Source organism: Chlamydotis macqueenii, chromosome 20, assembly GCF_036417535.1.
Source record: "Chlamydotis macqueenii isolate bChlMac1 chromosome 20, bChlMac1.mat, whole genome shotgun sequence".
NCBI classification, from domain to species: Eukaryota; Metazoa; Chordata; class Aves; order Otidiformes; family Otididae; genus Chlamydotis; species Chlamydotis macqueenii.
The window spans coordinates 11,815,189-11,842,748 of NC_141575.1; the positions used below are offsets into that span (position 1 = coordinate 11,815,189).

Here is a 27,560-nt window from a genome sequence, read left to right on the forward strand (position 1 = left end):
AGCAGGGCTGCAGGGTGGCAGGCTTGGCCCGTGCGTTACCTTGCAGTGCGTTTGTGCATAGGTCTGGAGCAGGGATGTCTGCGGGGCTCCCAGCCTTCAGCTGCTGCCTTCATCCCAGGGCCAGCCCGCTTGCAGGCTCCCCGAGGGGCAGAGGTGCTTGCTGGGCTTGTTGTGAGCTTTGTGGGGGGCTGCCCCGCTGCTGAACCCTCGTTGGGCACCCACACCACCCCACAGGCGGGGGTGTCCCAGGCAGACCTGCTCCTCTGGCAGCGAAGTGGTTAAAGCCAGACTCTGTTTCCACCCCAGCTCTCCAGCCTCAGCCCCGCTGCCTCCCAGACAAGTGCTCTCCTGGGCAGGTTGCTGGTCCGGGGCCAAGGGGAGGGCCATAGCGGGGACGCGGGGCAGCCTTTGTCCCAGAAGCGGGCCCCGCGCTCCAGGTACACGGTGACACCGGGGCGAGTGCAGCGGTGCCGGGAGCAGCAGCGGGGAGCAGCCCAGGTGAGCCATGGGCCAGGGACAGGGCCAGGGTACCCCTCGATGGAGCTGTGCTTGGTGAGCTCAGCCCTGGGTGCCCCCGGCCTGCAGCGGGGCTGGGTGCTGGGGATAAACACCCTCCGGGGGCTGGAGGGGCAGGAGGGGGAGGGCTGGGGTGGCCACTTGCTGCAGGAGGTGCCCATGGAGAGCAGAGGGGCACGGAGAGGGCATGGATGGGGTACAGAGGGAGCCCCAGCGCTGGTGGGAGAGGTGGGAGGCAGGGGATCGCTCTGCTTGGCAAAGATGCTCCTGGCATGCACGTTCACCTCCTTCCTTATAATCTTAAGAGCCCTTTTGACTTTCAAATCCCAAATGCATATGGTGGGGCAGTCAGCTTCCCCTTTTCCTGAGGAACAAACAATTTAGATCCAGCAGTGCCTCTGAACCTTTCCTCCCGAATGTTGAGAAATGTCCCGCTGCGAGTGACTCTGCAAGGTGAGGGACGTCCCGCGGGTGTTTGTAGAGCACTCCGTTCTGCCCAGCCGTACACAAACAAGCGTGGCCAGGGCCCAGCGCTCTGCACAGCTGTGAACTTTCCACACATTGCAACGGCCGGGCATCGCGCCTCGCGGTGCCGTGCAGCGATGTGTCTCCTCTTTAGCTCTGAAGGCATCACCACACTCCCATCCCCGCTGCTCAGCTGAACACGCCATGTGCAGCAGCAGGTATCAGTGCTGGCCAGCCCCGAGGGGCTGCTGAAAGGCTGGGCAGACTGACCAGCTCCTCACACTCCTCTCAGCTTCTTTCCCACTTGCTGGGCTCCCTCCGCGGGCCCCGCTCTCTGCCCCGGGTGCCACTGGCTCTGTGCTGCCTCCGGGCGCTGCCTCCTGCCCATTCAAAATCGAAATGAATCCCTACCAGAGCAGGTGGCAGCTCATTTCCCACCGCTCCCGTGTTCAGGACACTGTAATTTATCACCGTTGCGTGTTGTTCCATCACATTGTGCCGGGGACAGAATTTTCCAGGATGTGGGCTGGGCTGGGGACCTTTGCTGTTGCTGAGTTACCTGGAGCAGGGGAATCGCATCCCGGCGGTGCAGTTATATCTGGCAAACTCTAGCAGGGCTGATAGGACTGGAGATATGACAATACGGCTTCCATATGATCTCTTCTGGCCACAGCCACCGTATGGGGGAGGGCTGCAGAGTAAGGTCTGATAAGGGTTTCCTGCAGTCCCATGCCCCATGATGGGGGCCAGAAGAACAGCTGCTGTCCGTCGTTGCACATCTCACGTCACGCGGGAGATTGATCACCCTTGCTCATCACCGGAGATGCTGACTCTGAAAGAGGAATCGGCATCTCCTTTGACCTTGCCAAAGTCTTTCCTCTCCTGTGCAAGCCACTGGCCTGGCCTGGCGAAAGGGCAAAGGAATTCCTCTGTGTTTCTGTGCGCTTGCAGGAGAATCGCGTAGCCAAGTGACAGCCCCCAGGTGCCACCCCAGAGCACTGGTTGGGTTAAACCGCTTCTTTAGCCTGTGTCCAGGGCTCCTGGGGCATCCACCGCTCAGCTGGAGTCTGGCCTAACGCCGTGCAGGGAGGTCAGCCTGGCTCCCTGCGGGCAGGCTGGCTGTGTGGCCGTGGCGCGGGGCAGGGCAGTGCAGGGGGAGGACGGAGAGCTGCGCACAGAGAAACCACATTGGGACTGGCCGCGGGGTGCTGAGCACGTGGACGTGGCAGCTGCCGTGTGCTGAGGCTGTGGCAGGGAACCAGACCCTTCAGCTTTGCTTCTCCGCTGCAATTTCTTACTGATGCCTCAGGGCTGATTCTGCTGGGAGCTGAGCTCCAGCCGGAGGAGCGGGAGGCGCAGGACCCCCTCTGTTCCCCGCTGGCTGCTATAGCTGTTGGCATGCAGCTTGGCTACAGGGCTGTGTGTGCCCAGATCAGCAGGAGCTTTCTGCCTCTGCCCTTCTGCCTGCCCTTGGGGCTGCAGGAGAGGCTTGGAGATCGCCTGCAGGCAAGGACACCATCTCTGCATGCCTGCTTACCCGCTGTGGCATCGTCAAGAGCCAAGGAGAGCTGGGCCAGGCAAGAGACACGTGGCTGGAGATGCTGTTCCCTTGCTTGGAGCAGAGAGGAGTCTGCAGTCTGGGACTGCTGGGCAACACACGTGACCTGATGGTCCCAAGCCTTGTGGGATGGGTTTTGCGAGGGTTCAGGGTACGACGGCAGCATGTGGGTGCCAGAGGGGTGCAGCTCTGCATCCATCCCTGGAAAGGACAGCCACACTGGGCACCTGCCAGGGCATGGTCCTGCTCCCAGCCTGGGACTCCTGTTAGCCATTGCGATGCTGCTGGGAAAGGAGATGCTGACTGGCCACGGAGCCAGGAGCTTGAGCAGGGCAGAGGGATGGGGCCCGCGATGTGTGCAGAGAGGGGCCTGAAGGGCTGCAGTTGAGAAGGCAGGGCTGAAAAAGCCATGGCTAAAATCCCCGAGGGAGGGAATGCTCAGAAGGAGAGGGCGTCCAGCCCCCAGACTGAGAAGAGCCTCCCGTAGAGCAGCCATGCACTGGAGAACGGCTTCAAGCCTTGTTAGGGAAGGGGGGAGTCCCATCTTCACAGGTCCCATATCCATCCAGGAGATTTGCATTTCAAAACCGGCCTCGCAAATGCAGAGGTGCGAGCTGGGCATTGGGGCTGTTCTTGCAGGTTGGAAGAGGAATGGACTACAAAGCCAAGGTCGTCGCAGGTCTCCTGGCAGCCACCTGTTTCTTCAGCATCATTGCCCTCATTCTGAGTGTCGTAAGCGTAAAGGACACATTTCTGCCTCCCAGCACCAAGGTAAGGTTCTCGGGAGGAGCGCAGCTGCCCGCTCTCGCTGGGGTGCGGGCTGGTGCTGGCTTTTCCCCAGGTTTCAGGGAGGCTGTGCTGTTTGTCACCGAGATGGGGACAAACTCCTGCACAGGCTGGCAGGCCAGGTGGGTCTGGCAGAGTTTGGTCACTGTGACTGGCCCCACGGCACATACAGCCATACGTTGCAGAGCATTGCCACCTCCGAGGGCTGGTGATGGAGCCCTGTCCCTGACACAGCTGGTGATGCAGTGCCGCAGGGCTTTCCCTGCCCTGGGGACGCTCTTCCTTTGGCCACTCGAGTTTCCCTGCCCACCAGGAGCTCTGCTGGCACTTCTGGAGCTCCCCTCACTCTGCGGAGGGTGAGACCGCTCTGCACCCCCTGACACCCCGTGTCCCCTCTGCCTCCCCCAGTACGGGATGGTGTTCGACGCCGGCTCCACACACACAGCTCTCTACATCTACCGGTGGCCCTCGGACAAGGAGAACGGCACCGGCATTGTCTCCCAGGTGGAGGCCTGCACCGTGACGGGTGAGTGTGCCGGGACGTGGCCGTCCCTCCTCCCTGCCCCTGCTCAGCGGCAAGGGCAATTATTTTTTGGGTATTTATAAATACGCAAAGGGGCATTTATCCCCACTGCAAAGGTGCTGCTGAGCATTGGCACAAGGACTCGTCTCCCTGGAGGAAAGGACCAGGCTAACGAGGGGCGGTAGGGTCAGCTAAATGGCACACGGAGCTGGGCTGGGGCTGGCAAAGCCACCAGGCCAGGGCAGAGGTGCCTGGGCGGGAGGTGAGAGGGCTCAGAGCTCAACCTCAAATCCAGGCTCGGCGGCGGCAGCGTGGCAGTTACTGGTTAACTGCAAAGGTCTGGCAGAGCGTGAAGTGTAAGGAGAAGGTGCGTGGGCTGATGGCGATAGTGGCGCATAGAGCTCCAGGGAAGGTAAATAGTGATATAGCCACCCCAGAGCCCATCCCTGCCCACCGCAGGACCACACTGGGTGCTCAGATCTGCTGCCAGCCTCTGAAAATAGGAACTCAAACAAGCTGCGCAGAGGGCACCTCTGGGTGTGTGTATGGGTCTGACGCGCCCTCCGCGCAGGACAAAGGAGAGCCTTCCCCTTCCCCAGGGAAATAAGGAACTGTGCTGTTAGTCGACCAAGTCCTGCGGGACCTGCTGGCTGCCTTCGGGCAGCTCGGCCTCCCTGGGATTATGAATGTGCTCAGCATCGCAAGACACACACCGCAGCCCTCCCCCTCCACCCAGCGCAGGAGCTCACTGCCTGCTCCCGCAGCATCCTGCAGCGTGCCACGGCCACGGCGTGCTGCCTGCAGGCAGGCCAGCTCTGAGCACTGCCCTTTCAGGGACACTCTTGGCAAGGGCACCACTATCCAGGTCCCCCACTGCCCTGTCCCTCCTGGGTGGCACTGAGCTTGCTCTGTCATGGGCTGCCCTCCTGCAGGACCCGGCATCTCCAGCTACGCAGACGACCCCGTGGGGGCTGGAGCCAGCCTGAAGCCCTGCCTGGACAAGGCCATGGAGATCATCCCGGCAGAGCAGCAGCGGGAGACCCCCACCTACCTGGGGGCCACAGCGGGCATGCGGCTGCTGAGGTACCGGCACGGCCCAGAGCCGAGCGCCTGCGACCCTTCCTCACCACGGGCTTCTGCATCACAGCCGGTGCGCGGCGCTGGGTCGGGGGGCTGAGGGGGGCACGAGGGGCTGAGAGCACAGGGGGCTGCTGCCTGGGCAGCCACGGTGAAGGGCAGAGCATCCACGTCTGCAGTCTGCCGGCGTGTCCAAGAGAGCCGCTGGCCGTGCCCACGGGGAAACCCCCCGGCCCACTCCCGCCCCAGCCTGGCAGCAGCCCCAGGGGTGGATCCACCTCCCTTGCCAGACTGGCGTTCACCGTCCCGCTGCTCGGGCAGAGCCCGCAGGCGGCATTTTTAGGGAGACTCCCAGCGCGGCAGCAGAGGGGTCTGGCGGCTTGCAGGAGAGGCAGCCGACGGGCAGGGCAGCGATGGACGGGGATGTGCCCTGTCCCTGAGCAGCCCCGCTCGTTGGCAGAAGACGGCCGCCTCTTGCTGTTAGCGCTGTGCTGGAAGCTCCCCAGCCATTGACCCCTCCACCGCGCGGTGTTTCTCTTCATCCCTGGGCAGGGAGCAGAACAGCAGCAAGGCTGAGCAGGTCTTCGCTGAGGTCGCCAAGGCCATTGGCGAGTACCCTGTGGACTTCCGCGGAGCTCGGATCCTGACGGGGAACGAGGAGGGCTCCTTTGGCTGGATCACCGTCAACTACCTGCTGGAGACCCTCGTCAAGGTGTGGGCTGGGGGAGAGGGCAGAGGAGGGCTGAGCAGTGTATATATCCCTGTCTGAGCCACAGCCAGGTTTCCTTATTCCTAGAGGAGAGAAAAATGTAGTTTTATGGCAGTAGTCGCCTACATGAATGTCAACTGTGTTGTGCGGACTGCACCGCTGTGATTAACAGAACCAAGGTGCAGGCTTCTCTTGCCAGCTAACCTACCCCGCACGCACCGGAGCCCCGCTCCAGGGAAAGCAGGGCATCACACAGATACCGTCAAGCCAAGCCTTCAATTTAATGCCGCGCAACACAGGGTTAAATACCCGTACACCCGCTGCGCATGCGAACGCACCCGCCCCCCTGCACCCATGGACCCATCCATGCCCGCCATGCACCTACCCCTACACTCCTGGACTTATCCGTGCCTACCACGTACGTGGACGCACCTGCCCCCTGCACTCCTGGACTTATCTGTGCCCACCACGTACAGGGACACACCTAACCCCTGCACTGATGGATTCATCCGCGTCCAGTGCGTGAGTCGCCACGGACCGCCCCTCCAGCGTACATGCATCCCTTCTAATGTTACCCCACACAAGGGTCTTTGCATCCAGCTCAGCCTGGCCCTGTGCTCTCCCCTTATTTGTGTGTCTGTTTTGGTATCACAGGGATGCAACAATTCAAACCTCAGATGAAGGTGTTCCTCTTTCCCTCTTTCAAGTCTCTGGATCCCAGCTGATATGCAGCAATGGAGGGGTCAGAGCGCCAGACCTCAGTGCTACATGGAGCTCTATGTGGGTTGAGGAGGATGTAGTCAGGAAGGGGTTAAACAGGGAGCCGGGACTTGAAGATCCCTTAGGGGCTTCTGAGCCCACAAAATCCTGAGGGAAGGGACAGGGACTGTGACTTCCTCCGGTTCAGACTAACACTGGCTGTCTTATGGGGCCAGTTTTCCTTTGCAGAAAAATGGGAACATCCACAGGACACCGAGGTTCTCGGAGCGCTGGACCTTGGAGGAGCCTCGACACAGATAACCTTCCAGCCTGGAGTCACCATCGAGGACAAGAACACCTCTGTCTTCTTCAGGCTGTACGGCATCAACTACTCGCTCTACACCCACAGCTACCTCTGCTACGGGCAGACGCAGGCCTTGAAGAGGCTGCTGGCAGCTCTGCACCAGGTACTGCAACCACTGCTCTCCAGGATCTGCACAACCATTTCCCATTGCCATGAAAAATGTCTTCCAGAAATTTGGGGCATGCCTGTGGAAAAAGCATGAGGGAATCGGGAATTTTCACAAATTCAAAAACCTCACAGGCACATAGATTTTATCTGCTGAACCAAAAACTTCTCTTATTTGGGTGGAAGGTGGTGGTGGTTCCCGGCCAGGTCTCCCTTCTCCCCAGATGGTGGCAAATAATGGGATTTTTCATCACTTGCCAAGCCAGCTGTATCCTTAGGTTCTTCCATGTCCCGAGACATGGGCACGAAGTGTTTCCTTGGCTGGGTCATTTCCAGGTATCAGTTCATTGAAACACAAGTGGTTTAAAATGCCACCAAGTCCTCCACTGGACAATAGATGCAACCTCCAGTTAGGAAAGGACAGGGAGTCCAGTCACGCGGGGACATGATCTGGCACTTCCTGGGTAGGATTATCAGGTCTTGGGCTTTACACCCCTAAATAAGACAGCAAGTGTGGCAGAGGACTGAGACAGCGGGACCGGCAAAAGCCATGGGCAGGTTAGTCATGCGAAGGCTGGGTCCTGCTTCTCCTCAAATCCTCCTAGAGCTTAGATCCTGCTTTTTGGGAATGTCTAGGCACAGGGGTAGGGTCTCACTGGCATCCCATGCCAAGCCCCACTAACGGCTCCCGCTCTCTCCAGGGCAGCCCACCTGCCCGGCAGGTATCGCACCCCTGCTACCCCCGGGGATACCAGGAGAACGTCACCACAGCAGAGCTCTACAACAGTCCCTGTGTCCCTGCTCCGAGCACCCCCAGCCCTGCACAGGTCCTCACGGTGACGGGGACGGGGGACCCAGCGGCGTGCAGCACCGCCATCCAGAAACTCTTCAACTTCAGCTGCGGGGCCAACAGGACGTGCGGGTTCAACGGGGTTTATCAGCCGCCCGTGCGGGGACAGTTCTTCGTAAGGAGCCTCCGTCCCCGCGGCCGTGGTGGGGGAGGACGGAGGGTGGGAGTCTCCACTGGTGTGGGAAGGGGTGAGAGAGGTGAGCCCACAGCTGGTCTCATCTGCAGACCTCTTCTCCTGTGCTGGGAGGTGGCTTCTGCCTCCCGTGACGTCCCAGCCCTCCCCTGAAGGAAACGGGAAGCTCCTGTCCCAAGGAGCAGGTCTGAGCTAGCTCAGAGTGCAAGCAGCAGCCCCAGCATTTGTCGGCCAGCTCCAAGACTTTCTGGTAGACCATCAAGTGGGTGCTGGATGCAGAACCCTGGGAATTACCTGGGACTCGGTTTCCAGGCAAGAGGGGCCCCTGGGTCTCTTTTTTTGGGTGAGGAAGGAGATGTAGTTTTACGATCCCCCCTTATCCCCCAGGCCTTCGCTGGGTTCTACCACACCTTCCACTTCTTGAACCTAACCAGCCAGAAGTCTCTAAAAGATGTCAACTCCACGGTCCAAACCTTCTGCCAAAAGAACTGGACCGAGGTGAGAGCTCTGTGAAGGGCAGCAAGGAGCCCTGTGCTTGTCCTATCCTAAATTTCCACCAGGAAGCACACACCCTGCTGTTCCTGGGCCGGGGAGGGTTTCTGAGCATCTGTTTCATTCCCTGTTGCACCATGTGCCCCGATGGCCCCACAGCTGGTGGAGACCTTCCCACAGGAGAAGAGGTACCTACACACGTTCTGCTCCGTGGCCATGTACATCTTGACGGTGCTGCTCGATGGCTACAAGTTCAATGAGCACACGTGGAGCAGCATCCACTTCAGCCGACAGGTAAAGCCGCTAAACCCTGCGGGGCAGCGGGAGTGGGCAGGCAGCTGCGGCCGCACCCTCGGCCTGGCCCAGGGACAGGGTCCCCTGCGTCAGAAACGTAGCCCCACCTCATGCCTGCCACCCAGTGATCCCAGCACAGCTTCACTCCTTCTTACCTGCCCCCACACCAGCTTGTTTCTCACTTACTCTGGTGTGAACACAAGCCAATTTTAAGGGGGTTGGAGAAGTGCAGAGCAGGATTTGGCCAGTTTGGTCTCTGACGTTGGGCAGAACTGACTTGAGCATCAGAGAGGTGATGGTTGCCCCATGACCCATTTGAACTAGAATATGTGGACCAAATTTGAAGGATCACAGTGGAGGATGAAAGCTCAGATCCAAAATAACATGGAGGTCACAAAGGCACATCTGGACCAGAGCAGCCATCCGCGTTCAGCTGCCCTTTAGCCCCTGGGAAGGTAGGAGAGGAAAGCTCTCTGTGTAACCGGTGCTGGTAGGATCAGGTTCACCACAGCCAGGTCCATGTGTGAAGCCACAGCTGAGGCAGCTCATAGGAGAGGTGTCCATCAGTCCCTTGCACCAAAGTTACCAGTGATTGGCATGCTCTCCTCTGCTCTTTCACCTCAGGCAGCAAACACAGACATCGGATGGACGCTGGGCTTCATGCTGAACTTCACCAACATGATCCCCGCGGAGGCTCTGGAATGCATCAAGGGGCACCAGCCCAGCCTTTGGGCAGGTGCCGTCTCCTTTGTTGTGCTGGCCATTGTGGTGGGCCTGGTGGCTGTTTTCCTCCAGTGTTTCTGGAAAACCAAGTAGCTCCCAGCCTCCTGCCTAGAGGCTTCCTGCGCACGAAACCAGACAGGGAAGTGGTGCAAAGGAACGTGGAAGGGGGAGAAGAATGAGGGCATTATACCCATCTCCATTGCTCAGGAGGTCTAATTGGGTCCTCTCTGTAAAGACACTGAAGATGACAAAGGTCTTCAAGTACCTCCAAGAGCAAGAGACGCCTGACTCCTGAAAAAGACTTTAATCTGGCTGAAAAAGCTGAGACTTGGAGGCTAGATGAAGCCAGACAAATTCAAGCTAGAAATAAAATCCTTTTTGTTTTTCAAATAAGAAAGTCACCAACCAGCCTAGCACAGCTTCCGTGGCACGGCCAGTCCCGCTGGGCTGCTCTCCCAACAGCCTTCAGAGGCAATCAGTGATGGCGAGCAGCGGCAGCCACCTAAATTCTGAGAAGAGTGACTTTATTTGTATCTTGCCCTGTGTAAGATGCGCAAGATTTCTGTAGTATGTGACAGAATATCTTCCAAAAGACTCTGCCAGCTGTCTTTAAAAATATTTACTGGCACATCTAAGCAGAAAAATACAAGTGGAAGTTGATTTAAGAGCCGCCAACTCTGGCTCAGGGTTTATTTTATATTCGAGTTACACAGCCCAGCTTTGTCAGACACCAAATCCATGGCAGGGTCCAGCTCCAGGCACTCCAGGGTTTTATTTAGCTCAGCAGAGCCCAGCACAGCTCAGCTGCAGGGACCGGACAGTCACTTCAGTCCGTCCAGCCCCCAGCCCAGCGCCATGCTGCCCAGCCAGCCCTCTCCCCAGCCCCTCCTGGGCTCTGCCAAAGCCCAGGGCTGGTCTGAGCAGGGGTGTTTCCACACCTACCTCTCCCCTGTGCTGCAAGACCCCTGCCTGCCCAGCATGATGCAGTGACAGCCAGGCAAGGACATCAGGGCTTAAGAAAAGAACCAAAGGCATCTGGGCTGAGAAATGCTCCGAGCCCTTTGGCTCTGGCAGATCCATGGGTATTTGCTGTGGAAGATGATGGTGGTCCTAACCCAAGGTGTTATCCCATATAACCCACTGCAAACCAGTTATAAAAGCCTTCCAAAAGAGCAGCAATCTCCCTCTCTGGTGGAGATAAGGATATGTGGCCGGAGGGCCCGGGGAACAGGGCTCACAAACAGCTATCCTTGCCTTCCTTAGAGTAAGGCTCAGCCTTCCCAGCCTGAACTTGAGTGACAAGGGAGAGGGGGTGAAGACCTCCACCCAGAGGAACCTCTTCCCACCCAGCCGTCTGAGCTGCCACATGGACACTTCCCAGAGCCAGACACCAGATCCCTCTCCCTTCCCTCTGCCCTGCACAAGGCACAGCTTTGGCAGTGTAAGCACAGAGGTAAACATGCCAGGTTTGGGAACAGGCTGTAGAAAACACTGTCGGACTGCTGGAACTGACCCCACGGGATCTGTGAGCAGGGGACAGCTCCTGTCTGAGTTCAGCAGAGCTCCTGGCTGTGGCCCAAACTGAGACTGGTGTCTCCCAAGCCCTGGGAGACAGTGCAGTCAGGCAGGAAAAGGCTCCTGTTCGCTATCGGAAGGCAGCACCACAACTGGTCTGGGTTGCAAAGCATTTGGGAAAGATGCCAGTCTTGCCATTGCAGTGTCCTTCGAGCCAGTCCTCGTTCACTGGGAAAACAGAAAGGAGCAGGATGAGCCTTGGCCCATGTGCGTGGGGTCAGTGAGAGTTTTCATGGCTGGAATTTAACTCTGGGCAAATCCCAGCACAAGCCTATACCTCCTGAGTTTACAAGCCTGGGACAGCACTGGAGAGACCATCTATTCCCCAGTCCCACCCTGCAGCAGACTCCAAAAGCCCGCCCCAGTACAAGCCTGCAGACAGGACTGGAGAGCTACCTTCAGAGAGAACATCCAGCACGTCTCCCTTGCTGAACTCCAGGTCTCCTGGTCCCTGCGCAAGGTAAGAGTGCTGAGCCAGCATCCGGTAGAGGGTGGGTCTGCCCGAGTGGGAGTTTGAGTCCTGCACGAGAAAGTCAGCATGGAGGTTGCAAGGCAAAGCAGAGACCAGATTAGAGTCCAGCACAGCAGAGAAGCTCGTCACAGCCCACATACCTGGCAGCAGAGCGTCAGCCTGCCATCTGTCAGCTGCTGCCACATCTTCCCTAGATCCTCCTCTCCCGAAACTGCACCCAGGTCCTTGCCATCCGAACGCCGGTAGCTGCAAGGGTTCATTAACACAGCTCAAATCATCTCACTTAAAGGCAAACTTCGAGGCAGGCCTATCCCTCCACCATCTTCAGTCTTCAAAGTCCCTGTTTTACGCCAAGTCTGAGCTTGTCACCTTGCACAATGACATGGGGCCAACCTGCATGCTCAGTGGGCAGAAACAGCACTGCCGGGAGTGACACTATCACCTCCTCACACCCTTACTTGAGGGCAAGATCCTGAACTCCCATGACTACACTGTGTGTCCCCAGAGGTGTCACAGCCAGGAAGACCTCACTCCAGGACGAATACACACTTATACTTGACTCCCAAATTGCTCTCCATTGATCCTAGTGCACCTCAAAGGTTGAGCTGAGTCGGGGAAAATCCAATATACAGCAGCTGCATCTGCACAGAGTTTTTCCTTCTGTTCCCCCATTTCTTGACCATGGTACAGTTTCCTGGGAAGATTCTTCTGACCTCCAAAGCCTGTGGAGCACGTGCTGTTCTCAAAATCAAAAGTCACAGTAAGGTTAGCCCTGCAAGGAAGGCTGTTTGCTCACATCTTTGCTGAAACTCTGCTAGAGAGCTTTGACCCCAATTAAATGTTCCCAGGAGACCAGACGCAGGTCTGTATCCTCAGAGGAAGGGCTGCTGCCGCCCTGTCACACATACACGTGCATGGAGAGTGCCGGAAGGCCTGGCTGTGCCACAGCGTACCTCAGCGCCCCTCGCTCTGCCTGCTGGCTGAACCGCTCCCTCAGCAGAGCCCGTAGGTCCGGCAGAGATGGCACCTCGCCTGCCCTCACCACCACGGTGCACTCACAACACGCTCTCAGCACAACAGGTCTGTCCATGCTGGATGAAGCTTCTCCTGGGGTTGGTGTGATCTGCTGAAAGATATGGCACCATGGACAGTCTGGTTATTCAGGACTCTCGTATCAGGAGAGATGACACAGACACCACCCCTTGGCTCAGTGCTACCATGTGACAGTACCGCAGCATCAAAATGCAGATCTGAATTTCAGAGGAGGAGCTACAAATTCAAAGCCTGGGCTCAAATGTTCCTCCCATGATGCAGAAACCTGTTTCTGGGTCCGATCACATAGATATGTCCCAATCCCAAACCTACATGAGCAGGGCCCCAGTTCCTCCAGCCAGCTGGAGAGGTGCAGCCAAGTTCCCATCTTCTGCTGCCTCCTGTCTGAAGTACAGCTGGCCAAAAAAAATGACTCCAAAAGCTCTACAGAGGGGTGGCAAAGACAGAGGGAGCAGAGCTGATCTGCAGCTGGCACTGCCAGAGAGGTGCTGTCCCCAAGTGGACACAGGAGCAATTCCAGCTCCATCACAGAGTGGCTGGTAATGACAGGAGGTGCAGCAGAGGACATCAGCCCAGAAGAATGCAAATATGAATGAATCGTGGTACCCAGACTGATGGGGACAGAAAATGCCACACAGGAGGAGGGGAGAAGGGACAGCAGGTAGTTCAAAGACAGCTCTCTCTTGCAAAATGGGCTGCAAGGTGTGTGCCTAAGAACGCTGCTGCCTCTGGGGCTCCTGGCTCCTTGGATGGTGGCGAAAGGGCACTGCCCTGGTAAGCCTCAACCGTGGGCTGCCTCACAAAGCTGTACAGTCACAGACTTGGGAGCAATGGAGGAAAGACCACATGGGAGCCTCTTTGGAACGGGAAAATGGGCAGAGGAAGAGGTTTTTTCCAGTGATTTTACGGCTGCTCAGGAATTTTGGAGGATTTGGCCAGGAATCTTGCACTTTTCACAGCCTTGATCTCTTGAGGCTGTAGCAGCTTCAGCTTGTGAAACACCTTACCTTGAAGTTCATTTGGGCACCAGTATCATTTGCAGAGGCGTCTTCTCCCCCAGGAGATTCTGCAGAACAAAATAAGAGCAGAGGAACAGTGCCTGTAGTTAGCAGGGGCCTCCAGCAGCTCTTCTGCAACCCACTGGCACACTGGCAGCCATGGCTGCAGTGGACAACCAGCACCCCACGCACTCCTAAAGCAGGGGGGTTGGGCACAGCCTCACACAGCGCCCACTGAGGTCCCTGCCGGGGACTACCTGGCTTCTGCTTCACGTGGAGTCGGCTGGGAGGCACCTGGGCAGGAGGGAGGGGAATCCCATTGCTGATCTTCTGCAACAGAACAACATCAGAAAGGAATAAGCAGAAGACACTGGAGACTGGGCAAGGCTGGCGTGCACGACTGAGGCGGCAGCCGGTTGTAAATTTCTGGATGTAACCCCAGAGAGAGCCCCAGCGAGACCAGTTCATTAACTGGCTGGATGAGGCAGAGCACTCAGGCTCTTACTGGCCTCTGCAGCTCTTGTGGGTAGCAGGGGTGATGAGGTTTGGTGGGACACTTCCTTGGCCTCCTGTCCTTTGCTGGGTTGGTGCTGGAGCAGAGAGAGGTTGCTTGTGCTGTGCTGAGGGCTCCCCCCTGCCATCTGCCAGTTCACAGTGGGACTTCATGGAGTAAACGCCCAAGTGTGTGCTATAGCCAGGGATTAATTTGGAGGCGGGGGTAAAAAAAATCATAGCAACATCAGAACAAGTACGTGCTTCAAAAATCTCTTACAGGAAATAGGGGTCTGAGTTGCGCCTTTCTCCGCTGGAAAATCATTTGGATCATGTGTGGATATGCCTGTGGTGGAGACGAGAGATGAAGGAAGTTTTCCCAGGTCAAAGGTGAGGGTTTAGGACTTAGGCGCGTGGTCTCAAGACAAAAAGCGGTGCCTGTTTAAGATATTACTGTCCCACTGCAGGAGATTTACATGCTCGCACTCTGCTGGTGAACTAGGACACGTGAGCACTCCTCACCTGCTTCGATGCTACATCTGGTGGCTGTAGACATCACGAGAGCAGGCTGGATAAACATGCGCCCCAAGCCCTCAAACACACCATTGCGTTCCAGTGCCTCAGCAAGTTACAGAGGGAGAGCCGTGGCAGCTGCTCATCAATGTGTGATCCATCAGCCCACGGTGGATACAAGATAACAATACCTAGATCAGCTCGTGATGCAAGCCACTGTGCCTTGGCGATATATCCAAGCCCCTAGATTTTGCTACAAAGAGATGTGATGTATATAAAAAAACCAAGAATTTTTTTCTGCTCTTAACTCTCCTGTTGTTCCTGTTCAAGAGCACTTAGTCTTCAGCCAAGATGTCTCAGTGTTTCACACTCTACATTTCTCCTACACAGTTGTCCTATCCTGTGACAAACAAATAAATGTCCCAGATGTATCTCTTGGTCCCTCCCTCACCCCTGGTTGCAAGGTTGTCAGCTCACCCATTTATCCGTCTTCGAGGCAGGCTCCAGGAGAGAGCTCGGGATGCACAGCTTCTGCAGGAGACAAAGCAGAGCAGGGTGAGACATGAGCTGCTCCTGTGGCAGACGCAGTCCCAGCCCATCCAGGCCGTTAGCCTCACTCTGCGTCTGCCCCTGCAAAACACCACTGCCTGCTCATCCTGCTGCAAGACGAACATGCCCACGGCAGGCCCAGGGTTGGGTACGGGAGCCCAGGTGGCTTGTGCTCAGAAACTGCTGAACAAAATCCAATGGTCCTTTTGCATCTTTTTCTGCTGAAAGCAGTGCTGCCGGTTGAGTGGCTGCAATGTAACAGACCAAACACCCTGCTCCTAAAACAGGAGGAAAAGAGCAGCAAGGATGTCGGGGCACACCAGTCCAGCAGCATTTCCGCAACTTTTGACAGCTGTTCATTTCAATTGATCATTGCGGGTATGTATGCTCTTTTTTTTCCCCCACTGCCTATTATTTCACTTTTTTTTTTTACTTTGAATTTCATCTGACACTTCACTGAGCAGTCAACCAGCACATTTAAATACTTCTGTAATTATTCACTGTTCGCTCCAGATGCACTGTATCACTATCCCTATTACTGTATCACGTAGGAATATGCTAAATGCTTAGGTCACAGCAGATTCTCTGTGGGGACATCCTTTCTTTGAAAAAAAGAAAGAAAGAAAAACATGTTAATTTATGCCTATCTTTTATTTCCACATTTTAATCTGTTATCAGTCCCCAGAGCACTGCCTCCCTTGCTCAAACAGCTCACTATTTTTTTTAGTGGTCTTGTGAAGAATTCTTTGAGGTTTTTTTTGAAATATAGGCAGATAAAACATTAACTGGCTCAACCTAACCCAGGTATGCACTGGCTCTTTCAAATAAGTTAAGTAGACATGTGAGAAATGATTCCTGTCAACACAAGATTTTCCATGTTGTCATATTTACGTTCCTATTCAATCTGTTTACAGTATAGTTCCCTAGTCTGCAGAAGAACGTCAGATTTGCTGGGCTTTAATTCCTTAGAGCCCTTTGTACAACCTGTCTGCACAGCTGAAACCTTCCCAACACCTTTGTAAAGTTCATTTAACAGAGACACTACACACCAGGTAGGGACCAATCTGTCTCCTTGGCTCCATTACAGCTCTCAGGTGACACATACTGCTCTAAATGGTGGTCCTTGGTGAGGTCTGCTATCCTACACAATTCCACAACAGCATCCTGTATGGCAGGGAGTACAAGTGCCCAAAAAGATGCCCTTGTGGAGCCTCAGAGATGAATGGCAGAAGCTGGTGGGAGCCAAGTGTCAGAGAAATCTACGGTTAGCAACTGCTCTGTGGAAATGAGCTCCTGAACTCACCCTCTGCTCTGCAGTGCTACAGGTGGGTCCCCAAGGAACGTGCTCAGGAGCTGGCAGCGAGAGTTCACAGGCGGGGCTGTGCTCTCTGCTGGTGGGGATGGGCTGGAAAGCCCACCTTCTCCTTACCTGTCCGTCGTGTATGGCTGTAGCCCAGCCATCCGCTCCTCGCATCAGCACAAAGACCAAGCTGCTGGCTTTCACTGCCAACTTCTCTGAGTCCTCAGGGTAATAGTGCGACGAAACTCGATAGTAGCCTGACTCACTGTCTCTGGAAAGAAAGAATGAGAGCACCTTTACTAACCCTGGAGTTCTGGTGATGGGTGGCTTTGATCCAGGACACTGCACTGATCCAAACTGGCACGTGCCAAAGGTTTCAGATGTTGGGAAATTATGATTTCCATTGCTACTCTTTGGTCCAACTGGGAACAAAAGGAGCTTGGAAAACACTGATTTCCCAAACGCAACTGCTCCATTTTTGTAATACTAATAAACATCCTCTAGATCAAAACAACTATTAAACTCAGTCCTGAAGTACTGTGGGTACAATATCACCTAATGACATTCACGTTTTTTGAAGCAGGGCAGATTTTGGCTCAACATGGCATGGTTGGTAGCGAGTATCTGGAAGCCTTGTTCTGGGAACTAGGATGGGGCAGCTGAGCATCCTCTGCCATGGACCTGGGCAGGTCCCACAACCTCTCTCTGCTTCCATTCCCCAGCCATGGCATGATCCATGCCTGCCTCCCAAGACTATTGAATCAGCTCCTGCAAACTGCCCTGAGATTCCTGCACGAGAGGCACTACTGAGCTACAGTGTCTTTTGCAGCCACACAAGTCTTCGCACATTTGTCACTCCACCCTCAGTGAGAAGTGAGCGTGGATCCCACAGAGTTTTAGGACGAAGACATCAGAGAACAAAACATGACCTTCTGAACAGAAACAGTGAGAGAGGAGTTAGACCAGGGTAGAACTGAACACTTACCGCAGAGCATCAGCACTGGGTTCATAAAAGCCCTGTTTCTGTGGGGGGAATAACAGCAGCTATTTATAACAGTACCTTATACAGGAACAGTGCTGCCTGATTTACTGTCCCTCTGAACACCACACTGTGCTATTTTGTCTGTACTTTTGACCACATTTGTCACACCACAGCACGCAGGCAGAAGTCTGCTGCTCTTTACCTTACAACCTTACCAGGACGTACCTTCTATTTCTCCCCTCTCTCTCGATCCCATTGGGAGCAGAGTAACAAAACCTGTTCCCCTGCCCTTGGTTCTAACAAACTCATACTGCAGTGCAAGCCAGCCACGCTTATGCTGACAAATTTACTGAAGTGCTGGGGAAATGTGTGTTGAGCACAGCAAAGTCTCCACTGCTGTTCTGACATGGCAAAGAGGCAAAAATGCATCTTCAAAGGGCTGGAGACTCACGTCGCCGAGTCCATTCCAGCCAATGCTGAAGCCCAGCTATTGTTACCTTTTGAAGCCCAGGCTCTGAAAGGCCTTTGTGGATCTGGTTTCATACTGCACTGGTTTTTTTTCAGCAATATGTTCTTACTCTGATGGTGTTAGGATCTGAGGCCCTACCTGGAGCTCCAAGACAGCCTCATTCCTCCTTTCACAGCTATGTGCTGCTCACCTGAGGCCTGAGAGGCTCGAAGCCAATGTACTCATCATTGGGAATGATGGACGAGATCACCTGTCAGAAGACAAAGTAGTGACTGAATCCAGGCTGGATGAAGAGACTCTCAAACTTCATGCAAGGTTATCTACTCAGACCCATTTCCTTCTGACATCCTAAGGTCAGGCATAAAGTAGAGCCATGCACCTAGTGGAAAAAGCAGAGCTGGATTCCCAAACCAGCTTCAGCTATTGTTGTCCCTGTGTTTTTCAGTCTTTCCAAGGTTTCTTTAAAAGTTCATGAATGAATTGCTTTCCCTTCCCTTTATTCATGTCAGAGCTCTCTGGCATCTGGCACTTCTGCTGACTGCACTGGTCACAGAAGGGATCTGAGAAGTTCCCTGCTGACTCTCCTTAAGGACGTGACAAAGCACTTGTCTCTCAGCTGCCTGTCTGTCCCACTGGGAATGCAGTCGTGACTAGGAGCGTACCGGAGCAATGTGCTCCTCTTGACAATGTCATTGGCAGCAGAAGGACAACCACAGGGTTCCCTAAGTACCTGCTCAGCTTTTTCAGAGTTTAAAGTGACCAAGATTGGAAAGGTTTTTAGCACCAAAGTGCATTTTTTGACAGAAGAGGTGGCAATTCTAACAAATTTTGGCTTCTGTGTTCCAGATGCCTTGAGTGGCTGCAAGCCCTGACAATCCTGCTCTTGGTTCTCCACCAGTGCAGTGACCAGTGGAGCGCCCAGCAGTAATGCCCTCTGGAGAGGTCAGAAGGTGCAATTTTGATCTGCTTGCTGTTAATCTTAACAGTTACATGCCTGTTACCTTGGGTTTACCCAGGAAATCTTTTGAATCCAGCTGTTCAACTTCCTTCTTTCGTGGTCTGAAAAATTCCCCGAGAGGAACATGCATGGGCTCTAAAAACAGATGGTTCTAGGGCAGGAAAGCAGATAAGGGAAAAGCCATCAATTAATATTAAATGAAACATAACAGCAGTGAAAAGCAAGCATACCTTCCCTAGGTGTGCAAGATCTGCTCCAGGAAGACATTGGGGCAAAAATTATGGCTGTGAACTTGCAAAAGGTCAGGTTTCACTAGCACATGCAAACTAAGAGCTCGGTAGCCACTACCCAGAGTTGAGTCAAAGACTAACAATTGGCATGGGATGGGTAGGAAGGGAGGGCAGTGGAGTAAAGTTTATTAAACAAATCTTCTAAGCAGCTTTTCTATTTGACTCCATACATCATTTTTTTCTCCTCTGTTCAACAACTGAGCAGCATGCTAAGAGCAAATATAAATAATAGAATAATGTAAAGCACGAGCACAGTGCTAGAAGAAATGATCAGATTTAAAAAAAAAAGTTATCATCTCTTAGAAAGGATATAAATAAGATAAGGAAGTACAGTAGTCTGGTCCTGATCAGGACTGAACTACGACATAATGAAACCTGCAGGAAGAGTAAATCAGAGATCTGCAAGTTGTTCCTGATCATAAAAGAGTCTACCAGGAAACTACTTTTAGAACCAACCCTGGAAACACTTTTACACTCTGCTTAAGCTCTAAATATGCCTGTCATTCACATCTGAGCTGCCACCAATTGTCACTGAGGCCAAAGGGACTCAAAAAAGTCAGCCAGTGTCACGAAAAAGGGACACTCTTCAAATCTGCCCTTGTAGGGGTCCTGCACTTTAACACTGCATAAGGCAACTTGTTTCACAGCACAAGTACAAACAGGACTAAGACTCTGAACAGCGGGGACTAGAAGGTGCCCTCCCCAGCCTGAGCGGTTATCCCGTAATTCTCCGCTATGGCCTTTCTGTGCTGTGAAGCACCTGGAGGTGACGGAGTTGCTTGATTACCCGAAGTGCTAGTTTGGTAGAGCTTTGTGTGCAAATGGCATAGACTGTTACCAGGTGACCACGCAGGTGGGTAGACAGGAAATCCCAAATACACAACAATGAGCACATTCTTATTTCTCATTTCCTAAGCCCAATGCACATATCCAGGAACTCACAGACATGGTCTTACCTGCACCCGCTCAAGGGCCAGGTCCAGGATTGCTGTTCTTCCTTCAGGTCTCCACACAACAGCCTTATCTAGGGTGACTCTGGCCTCCTCCCACTGCTGCAGTCGGCACTGCGCTGCTGCAGTGCTGTACAGCACCTGGAGCGAGCGAGGATGGAGTAGAACCCAGAGGGCTGAGACGGAGCAAACACCCAACACAACTTACTGGACTTGGTCAAAACCAGGGACCAGGCACTGAAATACCACAGGCAGAGCAGCAGCACTGATCTATTCCCCACTTGCCACAGGAAAGGCACTCCGAGCAGTACAGATAAAAAAACTTCATAATCAGAGCAGAAAGAGATAAAAGCTGTACCTCTCGATGAGCTCCCGGGCATGCTGGAGCCGCTAGCTCTGCTCACGGCAAAGTAAAACCAGATGAAGACTCTGGTGCCACACAAGTTTTAACCTTATCCTTCCTGTGTCTGACAGGCCAGTAAGGATGTCCTACACAAGTTGCATAGGTTTCTTTCTGCATGCAACTAGGTAATAGCTTTTGCTGTGCAGAATTATTTTGTCTCCCTTTCACTGCAAATTCACTTAACTGAAACTATTTCACATTGCAGTGGGCTGTGAATGTGCAAATTGTCAGCTGCAGCCTGTTACCCTGTAGCAGCATGTGTGTTCAGTGAAGTGTGGGACTATTACAGCTGGGTGCTGGGAAGCCTTGATCTAGACGCTGAATCAAGAGTGGGAGCTCTCTTCTTGTCACTGGCCAACAGTCAGTGTATGAAAAAGCTGCTGCCTACCAGGCAGGAGTGTGGCCTGACATCACTGGCAGGTATCTCGCAATCTTATACGACAGGGTTATTGGCTTGTGAAGTGCTTTGTGGCGTCTGGATCCAAGCAGTGCTTGGGACAGAGGTGCAACTAATAAGTTGCTTCCCCTTCACTCTCTGATCGTGACGGTAGAAGACTGCTGTTTGGGGTGGCGGGGAATGGCCATCCTGAACATCTACAGGAACTGCAGAGACACTCCCTCTTGGAGAGACAAGGACACAGCTCTCACTCAGCTCAGAAGTGCTATAGCCTTGCAAGAGGCAAATATTTCTGGATTTTCAACCCATTCAGCCCGTCTCCTCCTGTTGAGAAGATCAGATGCAGCATGTGAGAGGCCATGCATGGGGAAAGCTGACGGCACAGTTCTGCAGGAGGATTAGAATCATAGAATCATAGAATGGTTAGAGTTGGAAGGGACCTTCAAAGGTCATCTAGTCCAACCCCCCTGCAAGGAGCAGGGACATCCCCAACCAGATCAGGTTGCTCAGAGCCTCATCCAACCTGGCCTTGAACGTTTCCAGGGATGGGGCTTCCAGAACCTCTCTGGGCAACCTGTTCCAGTGTTCTACAACTCGCGGAGTGAGGGCCTGTGTGTTCACACCTGAAAGGGTACCAGCCTCCTCCCGACAGCCTCGGGGCACCCCTGCCCCCTTCAAAGGGAACCTATTGTTCCTAAGTGCCTGTGAGCTCAGAGAAGGCAGTGCTGTGGCACTGAAAGTGTTAAAAACAATGAAGTTTGGGTAATACCAGAGATGCCAAGGATAGCTTTTTCCTGCCAGGTATAAGGTGCATGAAAATTGGCCGAGACTGAAGGACGGGTTTCTGGGCACGCTTGACTCGAGTTACACAATGACTCCTCACTCTTGCGGAAGTAGAGAATTAAATATTCCTTTCTGTATCTGCTTCTCAGTCTGTGTGTGTGGACTCAGGACAGAAGACAAAACGAACCCTTGCGGTAATTACAGTCTCCAGGAATAAATATTATAAATATTTACAATCAGTTCAGAGGCAGATGTTTTTTGAACAGGATGTGGGAGGTTGACTCCATCTAACAGTGTAAGAGCTGCAGAGTGAAGCGTTACAGAAGCAAAACACAGCATGCAGCCCTGTGTGTAGGGTTAGATACAGAGGTCATGTTAAGACCAGTTGCTACAGCTGGAAAGACAGGCTTTCACACACAAAAGTTTCTCAGAGTCTTCATTATGGACCCATTTTGTTCCCATCTCTCTATACTTCAACCTCTTTCAGCTTTTAGAGGAGGAGTTCACAAAACTTACATGCATATTTACACGCACGTAAGCATAAACATTACATCCAGAGATGAGCTAAAAAACCCCAACGTGCAAATCCCTGTGCATCTGCTCTGAACGGTTTCACTTTTCAAACTGCTAATTCGCTAAACTCTTCACAGATGGTATTGTTTTATGCCTTTAACAGTTAAGTTCCTTTTTAAAAAAAAAGTGCAAGCAGAAAGTTTTTACTCTTCTAACACACTGTCTTGAGAAGCTCTTGGGTTGCTAATGCCTACTGCTGAACACCCGACAAACACCCCCAGCAGCGTGGAGGGATTGCTGAGCCAGGCTGAGCCTTACCTCCCACGCGTACAGTATGTGCCTCAGCCCCAGCTGCTTGTAATCGATGAAGGGGTTTTTTCTCAGATGATCGAAGGCCACACGGTAGTCAGAGAGAGCTTCTTCGTACCTAAATACAGAGGTGACAGAAGAAACTAAGGGACTCAAACTAAATCAAGCTAGCAAAAACCATGTATTCTTCTCTGTAGCCCGGATGAGGAGAGCTACACCAGAGATGCGTCATCTTGTGATCAAAGGAACTTCCCTCTCCTCTCCTTGTTAGTAGTTAGAACAAAAAGAACACGGTGTGTCCAAGAGCCCAGGAGCATGGCCAAGAGAAGGTGCCCAGGTGGATGTGGGAGGGTGGGAGCAGCATCTGATGAGGGAAGGAGCCATGGCATGCTGGTGGCCGTCACCTCCTGGGGCAGGAGGCAGGTCTGCCAGCTGCGCTGCCCCTGACCTGCTGCACAGCGTCTGCACTCGGGGCAGGCTTTCTCTGCTTCTGCCGGCTGTGGCACAGCGCTGGGAGCAGAGCGGCGCTGCTCCAGCATGCTGGCCAGGGCTCCACCATCCCCGACTGGAGCTCTGCTGGCAGGGGCACAGAGCGTGCAGCTGCTTGATGGGCCAGCTGTGAGTGCAGAACTGCTCACTTTAACTCCCTCCCAGAAATAAACTCATTTTGTGGAAATAAAGGTCTGGAAAATATGGGGAAAATAACAGGAAAGAGAATAACTGAGCTTCAAAGGTAAAAAGGGATCTGTAAAATCCTCCGCCCACCTCTCTGAGTGGGATGTCACTGTGATTTCACTGCGGAAACAATGAGTGATCAATCCCATGACACTAGTGGAGCAATCCCAACATTAAATCAGTGAGACTGAGATCAGGCCTGCAAAATCCGCTATCGGCAGAGAGTGAGAGTCAGACGCTGTGGGCAGACTGCATGTTTAGGAACGCCAGACTCGTGTGTACCAGGTGAAGATACACCAAGCAACGCAATTTTATTTTTTTCTTCCCTGTGTGCACGAGACATGCATGCCATGTATCAGCCACCTCTGGGGCCCTGGAGTTGTGCAGCTCATATCTTCTCAGCCTTACCAGAGATAAGACTTGCTGACCTGTAACACGGTTTACCAGGCCAAACTGGACCTTATGAACTGTTTAAGACTGCTGGAAGAAGTGAACTTCAGAATCACAGAATCATTTAGGTTTAGCAATAAAGTATGACTGAAAGGAGAAAACCGCAGACTGAAATGGACATGTGCCTCGCTTACATTTCCAGCTGCAGATGGACAAACCCTCTCTGAAAGTAGCCAACAGCTAGGGAGTTGTCCTTTGCAACGGTTTTATCAAAGGCCTAAGGAGAAAAACACAGAGATATCCCAAGGATCAGTTAGGATGAGTACGTGAAAGGGTGCAAGGGAGAAAGCCGAAGGGCTTCACACAATGCACCTATAAGTCATAGAATCACAGGATGGTTTGGGTGGGAAGGGACCTTCAAAGCTCACCCAGCCCAACCCCCTGCCAGGAGCAGGGACATCTCCAACCAGATCAGGTTGCTCAGAGCCCCGGCCAACCTGGCCCGGAATGTTTCCAGGGATGGGGCATCCACCACCTCTCTGGGCAACCTGGGACAGGGCTCCACCACCCTCAGCATAAAAAAAAATTTCCTGATATCCAATCTATATCTCCCTCCCTCTATTTTGAAACCATTACCCCTCATCCTGTCACACCAGGCCCTGCTGAAGAGTCTCTGAACAGCCCCAGCTCTCTCAGCCTGGCCTCACAGCAGAGCTGCTCCAGCCCCCTGATCATCTTTGTGGCCTCCTCTGGAAGTCAGTACTTCTGGTCCAGTTTCCCAGCTCAATACAGGCTAGTATTAGCAGAGCTGATGGTTCAAAGTAACACTGTGCTGGGAAAACTGTCGTAATGTCTTTCCGAGAAAGCTGGGAGGTGTGTACCTTCTCTTATCATTGCAAAGAGATCGTAGGCAGATAACAAATCAAGCCTGAAACCCTGGACTTTCTTGATACTGTCTAGACAAGGATAGCTTTGCAAGGGTGCAAATCTGTTGCAGGAGGTCAGGGAGTGACTGCGCCTCTCAGCGAGGTGGTGGCTGGCTTCTCCCGTGACTCTGACAGCACACCTTGCTTTAGCAGTCTGCTTTACTGGGCTAGAAAAGAAAATAACTAAACAACCAACCGTTGACCTGCGCGGAAGCGGAGCCGAGCTTCTGCCCAGTGGATGCCATCCATCAGGGCTCACAGAGGCTCTGGGGCACCACTCTGCTGTGCCCACTGTTGGCCCTTACAGCAACTGCCCTGCCCGGGGCTCCACGGCTCTGCCTGGCCCCTCCAGCAGAGCCTGAGCTCTTCCTACCGCTAATTAATAAACCACTACCACGCGTGTCCCCGCTGGGCAGCTGGCAGCCGCTGTGACACGCAGGCAGCTGCTCTCCCTGCCCACGGGCACCGGCTCTCCAGCGCAGCGGTTTCTCCCCGCAGCCTCGCCCGCTCACACGGGCCTGTCCGTGACCATCGCCACCGGCCTGTCAGCCGGCACGGATACGGAACGCGGGGTTTAAATTAGAGTTTCAGCATTATTCTCTCAAAGGTGGAAATGGGAACGTCGCGCTGCCATTCCAGCCTGCCCCCCATCCCTCCCTGTGGGTCTCCCAGCCCGGCGCGTCCCACGGCCCCGCTCACCCGCAGGGCCTCCTCGGGCCTCCCCGCCATCAGCTGCACGCAGCCCACGGTGAACCAGACCCTGGCCGGCGGCTCGGGGATACCGGCCAAGGCGTCCAGGGCGGCGGCCCAGTCCCCGCCGTCGGCCGCCAGCACGCCCCGGTGCCAGCGCCTCACCAGCTCCCGGTAGGCCATGGCCCGCGGCTGGGCCCGGCTGCCGGCGCGGCCTCACCTGCCCGGCGGGCGCGGCCCCTGGGCGGGGAGCGGGCGGGCGAGGAAGTCCGGCTCCCCTCCTTCCTCGGCCGCCCTGCGACCTGCGGGGGCGGGGAGTACCCGCGGCCCCGCGGGGTTACGGGCCCGAGGCGGGGGCGGGCGGGGGCTCCCGGGGCGGCGGGGGACGCGGGGCGAGGGCAGGGCCGCTGGCGGAGCGGGGACCGGGGGATGCTGACTCGCTGAGCCTCCCCCCTTGCAGTGAGGGGCAACTGAAGAGCCACCAGAAGAAAGCCCCCGGCAGCCCAGTGAGCGGCCAGAACTGGCACAGCCGATAATGCTGGGTTTTGTGGTTTTGTTAATTAAAAAGTTATATTATCAGGGCCATTGGATTGCGCGTTAACTACAGTAAGTACGGTAAGCACCGGGGGGCCGCCGCGCTCTGGTAAATACGGTAAACCCCTCCTGCTCCGCCCCCCAAGTCGTTGAGGCCCCGCCCACCCGGCCCCGCCCCTCGGGGCTCGCGGCGTTCCCACGGCTGACACCGCCCCCTGCAGGCGCTCTGCATCGGTGCCTCCGGGAAAAGGGGGCCGATGGGAGCGCGGGGCTCAGCACGGGAGGTTCCGGGACCGGTCGCGTTTGCCGCACTGAGCGGAGGAGCGGGCGCGACGGGGAAGATTTTGACCGTCGGACTCCGGAGTTCCCGGCGCCGCTTCCGGGTTGGTGCCAGGTGAGTTCCCGGAGCCGGCGGCCGCGCCGGGGCAGCTCCGGGCCGGGCTGCGGCTCCGCGGAGGCCCGGGGCCGTGCCCCGCCGTGCCCCTCCCCGCCCCCCCCCAACCCCGCCGCCCCAGGGTGGGGGGAAGTGCGGCCCGGCCCTGTGCGGAGGGAGCCCGGCGCGACGCAGCGGACTTGCAGCCTGGGAAGCCCGAGAGGAGCGGCGAGCGGGCCGGGGCCGGGGCCGGGGCGGGGGCGGCGGGGCCGCTCCGGGTGTACGCACTTCCCAGCCGAAATAAAGCCACGAAGCGTCTCTCGGCGCAGCTGCGCGCGGGGCGCCAATACGGTAGCGGCGGGGTGCGCAGCCGCCGGTATTTACGGTACCGCCCGCGCCACGGCGGCCGGGAGGGTCCGGGGCGACGGGCGGCGGGCGGCGTGCCCTCGGTACCGGCCTTTGGAACGGCTCCTCCGGGCCCCGAACTGCGCTGCGGCCGGGGGTGCCGGCCCCCCCTCCCTGGGGCCGCCCGCGGAGCAGGGCCCCGGCCGGGCGCACGGCGGGCTTGTGGGGGGAGCCGGGAAGCGGTGGTTTCAAGCAGCTCGGTTTTAAACAAACCTCCCTGTCAGCGATTTTAAATGTGGTAAATGAGGGGAAAAGTGCAGTGGGATCCGAACGTTGTCTGCACACGTGTCAGTGGGCTTGGAAGTACCAGAAATACTGTCCACGTGTGTGGGAGGAGTAAACGTGTTTTAGGAAAACAAAATAAATCAAATTTGTTAACCTGATGTCAGTAGCAGAAGTAAACCAAAATGAGCAAGTAACAAGTAAAGACTTAGATACTACAAAAGCAGTGACTGTAGAGGTTGAAGGCTGACCAGCAAACGCTTGAGGAAGAGATTTCCCCCGGCCCTGGTGTCCCTGCTTGAGAGGGGGTTCCAGGTCTGATAGGCCAACTGTCCGTACAGTCAGTGTCACATACCTGGAATTCTCTGAGGAGTCTGACTGTAGTGTGACCTGGCAGTTTAGTTAAACAAAGGCAATGTTGTAAGACAGCGAGGCAAAATTTAAGAATGACCTTAGGAACAAATCCTGTGTTCCAGGGAGACTTTGCTGCAGCCTTCCAGCACCTAAAGGGGCCTACGAGACAGCTGGGGAGTGAGTTTGACAAGGGGATGTAGTGATAGGATGGGGGTAATGGCTTTAAAGTGGAAGAGGGTCGCTATAAATTAGATATAAGGAAGAAATTCTTCACTGTGAGGGCGGTGAGGCGCTGGCCCAGGTTGCCCAGAGAAGCTGTGGCTGCCCCATCTCTGGCAGTGTTCAAGGCCAGGCTGGATGGGGCTGTGAGTGACCTGGGCTGGTGGAAGCTGTCCCTGCCCAGTGTAGGGGGATTGGAATGAGATGATCTTTAAAGTCACTTCCAACCCAAACCATTCCATGATTCTGTTATCTTGATCATTAGTCGAAAGACATTAATGAGTGGGCTATTTCCAGTCAGCTCCTCCACTTACCAATTCTTTGTTCAAGTACTAACAGTGACTTAAATTATCCAAAAGAAGGTTTAAACCTTTGCTGTTTAAATTTACTGATGACAGGTACACGAGATGGTCAGTGATGAGGTTACTGCTGTGGCCTGGTCTGACCTTCCTGGTTAGAAGGTTCCAAGTGG

General features: G+C 54.8%; 3 protein-coding genes across 13 annotated transcripts in view; 2 read left to right on the forward strand and 1 right to left on the reverse strand.

The window, feature by feature from the left end:
• Positions 1-402: 402 nt before the first annotated feature.
• On the forward strand, positions 403-10,466 carry ENTPD8 (ectonucleoside triphosphate diphosphohydrolase 8). The gene is made up of 10 exons (XM_086764015.1): positions 403-498; positions 3,179-3,310; positions 3,734-3,851; positions 4,781-4,931; positions 5,478-5,637; positions 6,570-6,800; positions 7,504-7,767; positions 8,173-8,283; positions 8,437-8,571; positions 9,196-10,466. The coding sequence occupies exons 2-10, from the start codon at positions 3,191-3,193 to the stop codon at positions 9,385-9,387; spliced, it is 1,482 nt and encodes a 493-aa protein (XP_086620141.1). The 5' UTR covers positions 403-498; positions 3,179-3,190; the 3' UTR covers positions 9,388-10,466.
• Positions 9,951-25,242, reverse strand: NOXA1 (NADPH oxidase activator 1). 2 transcript variants are annotated; one of them, XM_086764014.1, is made up of 15 exons: positions 24,991-25,242; positions 23,560-23,642; positions 22,310-22,418; positions 19,902-20,036; positions 18,699-18,806; positions 17,888-17,947; positions 17,232-17,269; positions 16,376-16,517; positions 14,875-14,928; positions 13,650-13,722; positions 13,402-13,460; positions 12,295-12,464; positions 11,482-11,587; positions 11,266-11,389; positions 9,951-11,037 (listed from the first exon to the last, which is right to left on the reverse strand). In XM_086764014.1, the coding sequence occupies exons 1-15, from the start codon at positions 25,162-25,164 to the stop codon at positions 10,940-10,942; spliced, it is 1,533 nt and encodes a 510-aa protein (XP_086620140.1). In that variant the 5' UTR covers positions 25,165-25,242; the 3' UTR covers positions 9,951-10,939. The 2 variants fall into 2 exon arrangements, with proteins under 2 accessions (XP_086620140.1, XP_086620139.1); XM_086764013.1 differs by having other exon boundaries at positions 12,295-12,467.
• A 569-nt stretch (positions 25,243-25,811) lies between these two features.
• The window catches only part of EXD3 (exonuclease 3'-5' domain containing 3), a 285,931-nt gene continuing 284,182 nt past the window's right edge, over positions 25,812-27,560 (forward strand). For 9 of the 10 annotated variants that reach the window (XM_086763462.1, XM_086763459.1, XM_086763464.1 and 6 more), the window contains exon 1: positions 25,812-25,909. The gene's annotated coding sequence lies outside the window, so the exon portion shown is untranslated. The remainder of the gene's footprint in view (positions 25,910-27,560) is intronic. The other variant, XM_086763466.1, reaches the window with a different exon arrangement.